The 12,964-nt window shown below is 51.4% G+C and overlaps 1 protein-coding gene across 3 annotated transcripts; it reads left to right on the forward strand.

The window, feature by feature from the left end:
* The first annotated feature begins 4,785 nt into the window (after positions 1-4,785).
* On the forward strand, positions 4,786-12,961 carry B4GALNT1 (beta-1,4-N-acetyl-galactosaminyltransferase 1). 3 transcript variants are annotated; one of them, XM_060195061.1, is made up of 11 exons: positions 4,786-5,159; positions 5,666-5,782; positions 6,361-6,525; positions 6,628-6,734; positions 7,523-7,563; positions 7,710-7,890; positions 9,531-9,629; positions 9,782-9,972; positions 10,370-10,510; positions 10,714-10,954; positions 12,266-12,961. In XM_060195061.1, exons 2-11 carry the CDS (start codon positions 5,667-5,669, stop codon positions 12,481-12,483), a joined length of 1,500 nt encoding a protein of 499 aa, XP_060051044.1. In that variant the 5' UTR covers positions 4,786-5,159; position 5,666; the 3' UTR covers positions 12,484-12,961. The 3 variants fall into 3 exon arrangements, with proteins under 3 accessions (XP_060051044.1, XP_007535001.1, XP_060051043.1); XM_007534939.3 differs by having other exon boundaries at positions 4,787-5,159; positions 5,666-5,887; XM_060195060.1 differs by lacking the exon at positions 4,786-5,159 and adding an exon at positions 5,362-5,556 and having other exon boundaries at positions 5,666-5,887.
* The last annotated feature ends 3 nt before the right edge of the window (positions 12,962-12,964 follow it).

Genomic DNA, 12,964 nt, shown 5'->3' on the forward strand with positions numbered 1-12,964 from the left:
ACTCCCTGCTCCCACTTACAGGCATCTATGATGAATATAGAGGTTGTGGAGTTAAATAGCTAATGTAAGGGTTAATGGGTAGAAGTTAGTAAACTTTCTTTTTTTTTTTTTTTTGCCTCCAGGGTTATTGCTGAGGCTCAGTGCCTGCAATATGAATCCACTGCTCCTGGAGGCCATTTTTCCCCCTTTTGTTGCCCTTGTTGTTGTAGCCTCGTTGTGGTTATTATTGTTATTGTTGATGTTGTTTGTTGTTGGATAGGACAGAGAGAAATGGAGAGAGGAGGGGAAGACAGAGAGGGGGAGAGAAAGATAGACACCTGCAGACCTGCTTCACCACCTGTGAAGCGATCCCCCTGCAGGTGGGGAGCCAGGGGCTCGAACCAGGATCCTTATGCGGGTCCTTGCACTTTGCGCCATGTGCGCTTAACCCGCTGCGCCACCACCCGATCCCCTCCTTTCAGTATTCTTACCAGGCAGGATTGGTGGTGAATTCCTAAAATTAGAGACACATTTAGATAAAATTCTGCAAGAACTGAAGGACCTGACTTCTGGGGATAATGACAAAAATCTCAAATGTTTCACGGTAAAGATCCTGTGTACACAAGCAAGGAGCTTAGACAATCTGGGAAAACAGAGTGGCTGGCCCAACAGGAAGCAGAGAGACTGACTAACTGGACGGCTTCTGCAAGAAGCCAGGAAAGAAACTTCATCTCTACAAGAACATGGCAAGTCCTAAAGTCAATGGAAGAATTCTGGCATTTTCTATTTTATCAATCTTTTTATCTACTGTCCAAATCCTCATTGTTGTACAAATGAATAAACCTATTTTGCATTGGGAAAAAAGAAAGAAAGAGAAAGAGAGTGAGAGAGAGAGATACAAAGAAATAAACCAGCTCTGGCTTATGATGGGTTGGGGATTAAACCTGGGACCAAGGAGTCTCAGGCATCAAAATATTTTGCATAATCATTATGCTATCTCTCCAGCCCAATATTTTAAGTGTATTTTTTAAATTATAACTTAGTTTTATTATTGGATAGAGATAGAGAAAAACTGAAGCAGGAGAGAGAGACAGAGAGAGAGAGAGAGAGAGACAGAGAGACACCTGCAGTCCTGCTTTACCACTTGTGAAGCTTTCCCCCTGCAGGTGGGGACTAAGGGCCTGAACCTGGGTCCTTGCACACTATAATGTGTGTGCTTAAGCAGGTGTGCCACCACCTGTTCCCCAGACCGATGTTTCTTTCCTTTTTTTTTTTTTTGCCACCAGGTTTTTTTGTATTTTTTTTGCCTCCAGGGTTATTGCTGGGGCTCGGCGCCTGCACCACAAATCCACTGTCCCTGGAGGCCATTTTTCATCTTTTGTTGCCCTTGTTGTTTTATCATTGTTGTGGTTATTATTATCGGTGTTGTTGCTGTCGTTATTGCGTTTCTTTCCCTTTCTTTTCTTTCTTTCTTTATTTATTTTCCCTTTTGTTGCCCTTGTTGTTTATCACTGTTGTAGTTATTGATGTCGTTATTGTTGGATAGGACAGAGAGAAATGGAGAGAGGAAGGGAAGACAGAGAATGGGAGAGAAAGATAGTCACCTGCAAACCTGCTTCACTGCCTGTGAAGCGACTCCCTGGCAGGTGGGAAGCCGGGGGCTCCAACCAGAATCCTTCTGCTGGTCCTTGTGCTTTGCGTCACGTGCGCTTAACCTGCTGCACCACCGCCAGACTCCCTTTCTTTCCCTTTCTATCTTACTTTGAAATCTTCCCCCACACCAAGATTATAAAACAGTATAGAGGAGAGTTGGGCAGAAGCGCAGTGTGTTAAGCGCAGGTAGCACAAAGCACAAGGACCGGTGTAGGGATCCCAGTTCAAGCCCCCGGCTCCCCACCTGCAGGGGAGTTGCTTCACAGGTGGTAAAGCAGGTCTGCAGGAGTCTATCTTTCTTTCCCCTTCTGTCTCCCCTCCTCTCTCCATTTCTCTCTGTCCTATCCAACAATGACATCAACAACAACAACAATAATAACTACAACAATAAAACAAGAAGGGCAACAAAAGGGAATAAATAAATATTATATATTAAAAAAAAAAAAGTACAGAGGCTGGTCAATGGTTTGTCCAGTTAAGCACACATTACAATATGCAAGGACCCAGGTTCAAGGTCCCAATCCTCAGTTGCAGGGGGAAAGGTTCAAAAGCAGTGAAGTGTGGGACTATGTGAAAGCTTGGTAGAGCTTAGGGGAGCTCTCCCACCCTTGGATGGAGGTCTGGAAAGACACCCCGCTTGTTAGTCTCTCTCATCATAGAGGTGAGCCAAGAGGGAAAAAGTCTCCCAGACTAAGCTTGCCTTGTTAGCCTCTCAAGCCCATAGAGATCTAACAGTTTCTCCTTGCTAACTGCAGGCCACATGGCTGCCTGCTTTAAGGTTCATTTACTCAAAGTTCACCTCACTTTCTGATCACAAAGGAGAACACACCTTATCACACACTCCTAACAGTGCCCTTCATGTCCTTAATTTGCTTATCTTCTCTCTATCTTGCCTTAACTGGTTTAACCCCTATTCTCCTCTTAAATGCCTCTGGATAATTAAATGCCTGCATCAGGAGACTAATTATCTTGACCTTTATGTATCCACATCAATTCTTGTCATACCAGGCCCCTACCATAGGGTCAAGCTGACCTTTAAGAAACCTGTAATTTCGTATTTGAAAAATGTTCTTTGTTTAACTTTCTCTCTATATATATCCAAGCCCACCCCTGAATAAATTGAGAGTTGAGAGTGCCTTAATTCTCCTGTTTCTCTTGTCTCTATTTCGCATCATCTCTTGAGCGAGCGAGGGAGAACCGGTCAGTTTGCCTTCCTGCTGGACTTCACCTCACGGGAGTGCCGGCAGTGAAGCAGTGCTGCAGGTATCTCTCTCTCTCTCTCTCTCCCTTTCTACTTCTTTCTTTCTATCCAGTGAATAAAATCAATAGATTTTTTTTTAAAGTGAAAATTAAATGCCATCATTTCTTTCATGAACTTTATATTTTCATTTGATTGTTATATGATGTTATAGGTAGTCAACCTAGGGGCTCTATCCAGGGCTACAGTACCGATTTCAGCCTAATTTTCCTCTTTCTTTTAAACTTTGTTTATTTAATTTGATAGGACAGGGAGAAATTGAAAGGAGATATATATATATATATCCATATATATATATATATAGAGAGAGAGAGAGAGAGAGATACAGAGAAACACCTGCAGACCTGTTTCACCACTTGTGAAGCTTTCCCCTTGCAAGTGGGGACCAGGGTCCTTGTGCATGGTACTATGTACACTTAACCAGGTGTACCATCAGCCCAACTTTTTCTATCCTATAATTTTATGAGAAAGAGACCCCCCCCAAAGCACCACTCTTTCATCTACACAGTGTCGGGACCCTCGGATCTCGGTCCCCGACCCCCGGGGGAAGAAGGTCGCTGCCACCAGCCCCCCAGCCCGAAAGGACACTCAGACGCAGCGCGGAAGTCTGTCAAGCAGTTCTTCGTTTATTATGTGCTGGGCATTGATATTTAAAGGAATTTTTGGAGGGCGGAATTTTGGCGGGCAGGGTTATTTTATTTTGCAAAGGGGAAGCAGGTGTGGTTTTGCTGAAGCGGTTTCCGAGAAGTACAACCGTTGAGGTTATTCTCAGATTAATGGCGCAAAGTGTTCTCATACCAGAGTGATGAGGAAGTGACTTATGGGCCTAGGGTGTGTTCCCACACACAGTTCCACTTGTCTCTGCCGTTGATGCTTCCATGTGGTGCTTGAGGATCCAACCCTGAGACCTCAGGCCTAACAAGCATGTACTTTATCCCTAAGCCACCTTCTCCAACATTACAGTTCCACTTGTAATAGTAAAGTAAATTATAGAACTGGAATTTATGCTAGTGTAAAGAACGGATACATTTCCCCCTTTTCGATCTGTTATTTCTTTGTACATAATTCACTCAACAATTCATCATTCTTCCCCTCCCCCCCTTTTCATATTATTTTCTATCTTCTCTTAGGGTTTAAAAGTTTTGATGCATTTTTATTATTATTAAAACCATGGGACCACAGGATCTTGGTGCCAAAAATTCAACTGTTAGAAAGGAAGTCTTTCAAGACTCTAAAGGTTACAAGAAGTATTAACCACAGTGCAGGTTTCCTTTCCTGCAAATAAGATGCATTAAAGGGAAGAGTCGATCTCTTGAAGCTATTAGAAAAGGGGAAGAAGGGGGAGTCGGGCGGTAGCCTAATGGGTTAAGCGCAGGTGGAGCAAAGCTCAAGGGCTGGTTTGAGGACCGCCCCCCAACTTCAATCCCGGCTCCCCACCTACTCTGAAGCAGGTCTGCAGGTGTCTTTCTCTCCCCCTCTCTGTCTTCCCCTCCTCTTTCCATTTCTCTCTGTCCTATCTAACAATGACGACATCAATAACAATAATAACTACAATAATTTTTTTTTAAAAAAAGGGGGAAGAAGATGGGGAAGGCTATGAATTTCTGTCAGTAAAATCAGAACTTTTTTTTTCCAGGCTCTAATCTCATTTTAACTAACCACATTTCCTTGAAATGGGGCACCCATGCCCACTTCCTCTCCATAATCTTTACTGTCTCTCTTTGCCTGCAGGTTCAATGAGAGAGTATCTGAATGAGTAGAAAACAGAATTGAGATGACCGGGTTCCAAGACTTGGGAGGGGGTGCTGACTGGGGGGGGGGGGGGATGAGCAGCTCCCGGCTGGTTTCGCGCCGCCGCAGTCTCCGCCGCCGCCGCCAGCAGGCGCCCTGGCGCGCGCTCTCTCTCTCTGTCCCCGCGCCAAGCGGAGGCTCCGCCGCAGCGAGTCCCGGGCGGCGGCCAGAGCCTTCAAGGCCCGTCAAGCGGGACAGGTGTCGATGAGTCTCGGCTTTGTTCCTAGAACTGGAGTGAAGCGGCTTCTGGACTTGGCGCCGCAGCCAAGCAGGAGACGCCCGGAGCTACCGCAGCGTGGTGGTCTACAAGCCCCGAGCCGGAGGAGGACGCGGGCGCGCTCCGGGATCCCGCATTCTCAGGCTTGCGCCCGGCGCCCCCATCTGGCCGCCCCCGGCCCCATGAAGACCCCCAGTCCGAGAGTGAGCGCCTGGAGCGAGCTGGACCGGGACCTCGCCGCGGCCTCGGAGCGGTAGGCAGGTCAGTGCCCGCGGGGTCAGCGCTGGAGGCCGGAGGGAGGTGGCGCTCGCCCCGCCACCCCGCGCCCAGCAGGCTTCCCGGGGGCCCCAGGAGCGCGGGCATGAATCTGCAGTTTACGTGACAGGCGGGGTGCGGAGCCGCCGCCCGCAGCCCACGCCGGGCTAGCTGATGTTCAGGGCGCGGTTGGGGCGGCGGCCGGGCCGGTGGGGGTGGGCGCGGGGACTCGCTGCTCCAGAAACTAGGGGCCCTGCACCGCCGCAGCCCGGTCTCCATCCAGAGGCCGGGCCTCTGTGCGTGAAGGAAGCCGAGATGCGGGAGAGAAGAAAGGAGGCCCGGACCCCAGGCGGGGAGAGGGGAGCAAGGGGGACCACTCGCTGCGCTGGTTCTGGCTTGTGAGGTGTGGACAGCGCGTGGGGCGGCGGCGGGGGGGGGATTCTGCGGGACAGTCCACACCCGCGGGGCCCGGGGTCCCAACCCACTCCTTTCTTTCCACCCCTGCCACATAGGATGCGGGTGGGCCGCCGGGCCCTGTGTGTGCTGGTGCCGCTGCTCGCCTGCGCCTCACTAGGGCTGTTGTACGCCAGCACGCGGGACACGCGTGGCCTCCACGCGCCTCTTACACGGTGGGCGCCCCTGCAGGGCCCGGCCGCCAGGTTGGAGCTGCCTGACCTTGCCCCTGAGCCCCGCTATGCACACATCCCTGTCAGGATCAAGGAGCAAGTAGTGGGGTGAGTGCAGGGAGCACGGAGAGTGCGGGGAGCTTTGTTTCCTCCTGGGAAATAGTCTGGGGGAAGGGTTAAGTGGGAGGTCTTGATCTGTCTGGTGCCGAGTCTTGGTCTGAGGGAAGCCTGCCCTCCCTGCATCTCACTATGGTGACGGGTTGGTGTCCAGTCAGGGGAGGCCCCCTGAAAGACACAGGATGATCCGATTCAGGTGTGAAGATTTGGGGGTGGAGGTATCCTAAATGAGGGTAGGCGACTCTGAAATCCTAGTCATTGGTCCTATTCCACACCTCTGTAAAATCCAGATATAGGGGGTAGACCCTAAATCTGTAGTTCCTCCTCCTGGGAAATATTTGAAGAGTAGTGTTTACAGGGATAGTGACTGGGTGGGCAGGGCCAAGGTGTTAACGCACAGTTTACATGTTGTGTGGGAGAACTAGAGTTGACCGGCCTCTAGTGATCTTTCCTCCCCACTCCAGGCTACTGACTCCCAAGAACTGTAGTTGTGAATCCACTGGGGGAAGCCTCCACTTCCCCTTCCAGAGGCACGTTCAAGCCACTGATTTCACCAAGGCCTTTGGCCCTGATGAGCTGAGAGCTGCCTTGGCCTCCAGGGAACGGGAGTTCCAGGCATTCCTTTCAAGGTACCGGCCTAAAGGAGGCAGCACCTACAAGTAGAAGAGGCTGAGAGTGGGTGGGCCACCCTACCCCCGACTGTTCCTTGACCTCCCCATCTCCATTGTCAGGAGCCAGGCTGCTGCTGATCAGCTGCTCATCGCCCCTGCCAACTCACCCCTGCAGTACCCCCTGCAGGGTGTAGAGGTTCAGCCCCTCAGGAGCATCCTGGTGCCAGGTAGGAAAGAGGGTCCTGGTGGAGAATCTAGGCCTGTGTGTATGGGGTGGGGACAGAGGGTGATAGAGAATGAGATATGATTCAGAAGGGGTGGGGGAGGGGCTTGTGATGCTAGGGTGTTTGAGTTCCAAAAGGGCTCATGAGCTGCAAGGAAGGGGCAGGAGGGATTCTAGAGTTGTGACAGACTGAAGCTGTATAGGATTTGAGAGAAGAATCTCTTTGTTCCTGACTGATCAGTGGTTAGGTGGACTGAAGGCAGGTCATGGAAGGAGTACTATTAAGACCTGGGAGGTGATGCAGGGAATAATGTCTTGGACTCTCAAGCATGAGGCCTTAAGTTCAACCCCTTGGCATCCCATGTGCCAGAGTACTGCTCTGGTGTTTTTCTTTTCTTCTTTCTCTCTCTTTCAAATAAACAAGCAAGCAAAAAAATTAAAGTTCTTCTTTGAGCGGTCCTGGAGGGAGTAGAGTGGATAAAGTGCTGGATTCTCAAGCATAAGGTCCTGAGTTCAATCCTAGGCAGTGCATGTACCATAGTGATGTCTGATTCTCTTCCTCTGTCTCCCTCTCTCCCTGTCTTTCTCAGTAATAAACAAAATAAAGTAATAAAGTTCTTTGATGGGAAGGAATAAGGACAGTAGTTACTCTCAACTGTGCCTGCAGTGTGCCCTGCTGTGGCCTCAAAACGGGGAGAGAAGTTCTCTGTTGTGTGTGGTGAAAGGTAAGAGAAAGTGAGAGGAGATTTAGAATTACTCGTGGTTCTGATCCCACCCCCTCCTTCCTCCCAGGACTGAGTTTGCAAGCTGCTGCTGGTCAGGATATATACCAGGTGAGAGTGGGGGGAAGTAGGCAGGGAGGCCAGGTGGGCTTCAAGATTGCTGGGAGGGAGAAACGACTGCCAGAGAAGGGAGGGAGGAACCAGAAGACAAGAGGGAGATCTGGGCCCTCACCATATACTCCACTTCCCTCTCTCAGGTCAATCTATCTGCCTCCTTGGGTACCTGGGACGTGGCAGGGGAAGTGACTGGAGTGACACTCACTGGTGAGGGGCAGCCAGATCTCACCCTCACCAGTTCGGGGCTGGACCAACTCAATCGGCAGTTGCAGCTGGTCACTTACAGCAGCAGAAGCCACCAGGCAAACACAGCAGATGCAGGTGCGAGGCCTAGGAAGGGGCAGGGTCAGGCAGAGTAAACAAAGAGAACCCAGAAAGGCTGGAGTGGGCAAAGAGCAAAGGGTGTGGGGGTCATTCTCAGGCAATGGGCAGAGCTGCCCAGTCACACAATGGACATTTCAGCCAGGCCAGCAGGGCCAGGGAGGGAGTAAAGGGGCCTTTGTTCATCTGGGGCTGGAGCTGGCTAGAGGGAAGAAATCTAAACCTTGGGTGTGTTCCCCATTAGAGCAAACTATGGGGCCCCAGGCAGTGATTTGCCCCAGAAGCCACAAAACTCAAAGTCTGTTCCCAGCTCAATACCTACTAGAGGGGCAAAGGAGCTTGCCCTCTACAGAAGGGCATGTCCTAGTCCTCCTGCTTCTCCTCCTAAGCTCCAAGGATGGCTCCAACAAGCCTCGTCCCACATTTAAGGGTTTACACTTCTTTTCCCAAACTTTGCCTGGGAAACTCTTCCTCCAGACTTTTTTTTTTTGCCTCCAGGATTATCACTGGGGCTCAATGCCTGCACTACAAATATACTGCTCCCAGAGGCCATTTTTTTTTCCTTTTGTTGCCCTTGTTTATCATTGTTGTTGTTGTTGTTGTTGGATAGGACAGAGAAATGGAGACAGAAGGGGAAGACAGAGAGGGGGAGAGAAAGACACCTGTAGACCTGCTTCACCGCCTGTGAAGTGACTCCCCTGCAGGTGGGGAGCCAGGGGCTCAAACCAGGATCCTTAGGCTGGTCCTTGTGCTTTGCTCCATGTGCGCTTAACCTGATGCGCTACCTCCTGGCCCCCCTTCCTCTAGATTTTAACAGATCACCTTCCTTCTTATTCTTTGACTCTTGGCTCAAATGTCTTGTCAAGTCTTCACACAAATTGTTTACTTTTGAGCTCCAGTGGCACAATCAGTGCGCAGTACTTATACAGATTGTCTACTTTTCTTTTTTCTTTTGTGTCCAATTGCTGGGGCGTGGTGCCAGCACTACAAATCCACTGCTTCTGGTGGCCTCCCCCCCCCCTTTTTCTGAATTTTTTTTTTAATTGGATAGGACAGAGAGAAATCGAGAGCGGATAGGGAGACAGAAGGAGAGAAAGACACCTGCAGACCCTCTTCACCACTCATGAAGCATTCCCCCTGCAGGTGCGGAGTGAGGGCTCCAACTGGGTATGCCACTGCTTGCCACCCTACTTTCTATTCAGTATTTAACCAGCAAACTGAAATCTCTTATTTACTCAGCCTGGAACCAAACTGCTTAGGTCTCAGCTTCACTGATTACTTGTATAAATATGGGAAAGTTCTCCCATAGTGTGACTAACACCTAGTTAGGGGTATTGTGTGTATTGTGAGTTCACATAGTCAGGGACCAGGTAGTGGTGCACCGGGTTAAGCACACATAGTATGAGTTCATATAGTTACTTAAAAGGTACTTAGCTTAGTACCAAAACAAAGCATTTTCAATAAAGATTAGCTTGTTCCTAAATCTTTAACTGCCTTTCTCTCCCTCAGCCTCCCATTAGAATGTAAATTCCATGGGGGAGGGTGATTTGGGTGGTACACAGAGCAGATATTTAAATACTGATTTACTAAAAACACCAGTTCCAGTCCTAGGAACCACATATCATGTCCTTTCTTCCCAGTCCGGTTTTCCACAGAGGGACATGAAGCTATCTTCACCATCCGAATACGACACCCACCCAACCCTCGGCTATACCCAACTGAGTCTCTACCTGAGGGAGGTGAGACTGGTTAGGGCAGGGACTTAGATCCAGCTCTGGTGGGGAGCAGATTGGAAGGTGTGGCCCTGGGACAGGCTGCCTTCTTGCTCCTTAACCCCTCCCGCCTTACCCCCCTCCCTTTTCTGAACCCAACCCTGCCACCTGGCTCCCAGACCAGTACAACATCAGTGCTCTGCTCACCATTGCCACAAAGACCTTCCTCCGTTACAACCGCCTACGAACACTCATCTCCAGCATCCGTCGCTTCTACCCGACGGTCACCGTGATCATCGCAGATGACAGCGACAAGCCTGAGAGCATCAGCGGCCCCTACATAGAGCACTATCTCATGCCTTTCGGCAAGGTGCGCGGCCAGCCTGGCAGAATGGTGCACCCGGAGGGCTCCGGGAGGGGGCGCGCTAACTCCCGCTTCTCCAGAACTTTGCCCGGGAATCATTGGGGTACCTATCAAAGCCTCAGGATTCCCAGGTTGGAAGATGGGTGGGGACGGGGACCATGCCTATCTATGTTCCTCTGCAGTCTTGGAATGTTGCTTACTAGCACATAGTGAGCGCTCAACAAATAGTTAAGGAATGAATGGAATCACACAGCGGGGCTCTACACGTTGGTCTTAACCTGGTTTCTCCGCCATTCCTGTCTGGAAAGGGGTGCGTTGAGTAGGGGTGAGGAAAGCTGGAAAGGTAGCAGAGGAGTCTGCCCTACCTTACAGGGCCTCACCAACTATGCCTGCCTTTGCCCAGGGCTGGTTCGCAGGCCGGAACCTAGCCGTGTCCCAAGTGACCACCAAGTACGTGTTGTGGGTGGACGACGACTTCGTCTTCACGGCGCGGACGCGACTGGAGAGGCTCGTGGACGTGCTGGAGCGCACCTCCCTGGACCTGGTAGGGGAGGGTCTGCGGGACTAGGGGGCCGGGGTGGGGGGGTGTGGCCTCCAGCTGGCTGCTGGGGGAGCGGCCAGTTCTGGACCACATTCTGGGAGCCTGGGGGCCTAGCTGGGTCCCGCAGGGCCGGGGGACCGCGGGGAAGGGGGTGGGCGCGGGAGGTAGCCCGCCCTCCGGCTGGAACCCCGCTCGCCCCGGCGCAGGTGGGCGGCGCGGTGCGCGAGATCTCGGGCTATGCCACCACCTACCGGCAGCAGCTGAGCGTGGAGCCCGGCGCGCCGGGCAGCGGGAACTGCTTCCGCCAGAAGCGCGGCTTCCACCACGAGCTCGCCGGCTTCCCGGGCTGCGTGGTCACCGACGGCGTGGTCAACTTCTTCCTGGCGCGCACCGACAAGGTGCGGGAGGTCGGCTTTGACCCGCGGCTCAACCGCGTGGCGCATCTAGGTGAGTGGCGCGGAATTTCTCTCCCCACCCACGGCGCGGAGCCTGGGAGGGAGACCCCCGCCACGTACCATCCCCACCCCCAGACACTAGGGGCGCTAGGGGCTCGGGTGCTCCTCCATCCGTCATCAGGGGGCTGAGGGGCGGATCTAGAGTTGTCCTAAGGGTTGACCTAAGGTTGACCTTGCCCTGCCTTCAGGCTAAGCGAGAATCCCACCCGCTGCCAGCTCACCATTCAACCGCCACACTCAACAAGACCGTTTGCTGGGTCCTCCTTGAACTGCTCCCCTTCCTTTACACACTGTAACTTGCTACTTCTGCGTCCCCCCCTCTCAGTGGCTCCCCCTGGTTTAGATCACACTTGAAGCAGCCCTTTGGACATTGATTAAACTTCTGGGGGGGAGGGTCCTGTTTTCAAAGCAGGAAGTCAGTAAATACATTTGAGGTGGGGAGATAGGCGGCAGTAGCACACAGATTTTGCATGTGTATGAGAGGTCCCTGGTTTAATCTTTGTCAATAGCCAGAGCTGGTGTCACCAACCAGTGCTGTAGTCAAGAACTCAGATATATACGTAAATATTATATATTGACTCCATTGTATAAAAAGAATAAAACAAAGGTCCTTATAAATGGAGTTTAAAAATAAAAGAAATTGAGTTTTTTTAAAAAAAATTTATATTTATTTTTCCCTTTTGTTGCCCTTGTTTTTTCATTGTTGTAGTAGTTATTATTGCTGTAGTTATTGATGTCGTTGTTAGATAGAAAAGAGAAATGGTGAGAGGAGGGGAAGACAGATGGGGAGAGAAAGATACCTATAGACCTGCTTCACTGGTTATGAAACGACTCTCCTGCAGGTGGGGAACCGGGGGCTTGAACCAGGATCCTAACGCCGGCCCTTGCTCTTTGCACCATGTGTGCTTAATCTGCTGTGCTACAACCCAACTCCCAGAAATGGAGTTTATATGCATCCCGCCCCCACACCCCACATTTCCTTTCTTCCTTCAGAGTTCACTTTTTTTTTTCCCTTCTGTTGCCCTTGTTTATCATCATTGGATAGAACAGAGAGAAATGGAGAGGGGAGGGAAATACAGAGGGGGAGAGAAAGATAGACACCTGCAGACCTGCTTCACCGCCTATGAGCAAACCCCCTGCAGGTGGGGAGTCGGGGACTGGAACTGGAATTATTACTGCCGGTCCTTGTGCTTCACGCCATGTTTGCTTAAGCCACTGTGCCACCGCCCAGCTCCCCAGAGTTCATCTTCTGCCTTCTCCAGGCTCTTCACTGTGTACCCCTTCCCCTTCTCTCCACCCCCAGAATTCTTCCTGGATGGCCTTGGTTCCCTTCAGGTGGGCTCCTGCTCAGATGTAGTTGTGGATCATGCATCCAAGCTGAAGCTGCCTTGGACACCCAGAGATGCTGGGGCAGAGACTTACGCCCAGTACCGCTACCCAGGATCCAAGGAAGAAAGCCAGGTGGCCAGGTACCGCCTGCTCTTCTTCAAACACCGGCTGCAGTGCATGACCACAGAGTGATGGCGTGCTGGCTGCTCAGAGCCTTCCACTGTCAGGCTGGGCCTGCCTCCTGGATCCTGCCAGGAACTTCTAGCAAACCCCCCCACACACTGACAGTCTCCTATCACCCCACCCCCTTCAAGTTCCCATCCCAAATAGGGACTTGTCCTGGTGACACTCCTCCTTTCTGGGGGTGCCCAGGAGTGTGATGGAGCCATAACTGGTTCCACAGCCAGTGCCAAGTTCTTCCAGATCCTTTTCTTAGGGGACAGGAAGTGTGTGTTGGGGGGCCCCTTTTCCAAGTGCCAAAGAGCCCAGGGGACTCTTAAGAACATAACGTGGAAATTCCCTCATTTCCTGGTGACTGAGGGGGTGGGGAGCCCCCATCTACCTAGTCTGGATCCAGAACTCTGTGCACAGACTCCAGCCCCACCCCCCATGATGAGAACTGGTGACTTTGAAGCCGGAGTGGTGGCTGTGAACACACAGGTGAAAGCCATTT

Source organism: Erinaceus europaeus, chromosome 7 (assembly GCF_950295315.1).
Source record: "Erinaceus europaeus chromosome 7, mEriEur2.1, whole genome shotgun sequence".
Classification (NCBI taxonomy): domain Eukaryota; kingdom Metazoa; phylum Chordata; class Mammalia; order Eulipotyphla; family Erinaceidae; genus Erinaceus; species Erinaceus europaeus.

What these genes read in the sequence shown, in the direction of transcription:
- B4GALNT1 (XM_007534939.3), top strand. Translation starts at nt 5,667, where the DNA reads ATGCGGGTGGGCCGCCGGGCCCTGTGTGTGCTGGTGCCGCTGCTCGCC. An exon ending in CTGGTCAGGATATATACCAG is followed by an intron (nt 7,564 to 7,709) that starts GTGAGAGTGGGG and finishes TCCCTCTCTCAG; the next exon opens with GTCAATCTATCTGCCTCCTT. An exon ending in AGCGCACCTCCCTGGACCTG is followed by an intron (nt 10,511 to 10,713) that starts GTAGGGGAGGGT and finishes GCCCCGGCGCAG; the next exon opens with GTGGGCGGCGCGGTGCGCGA.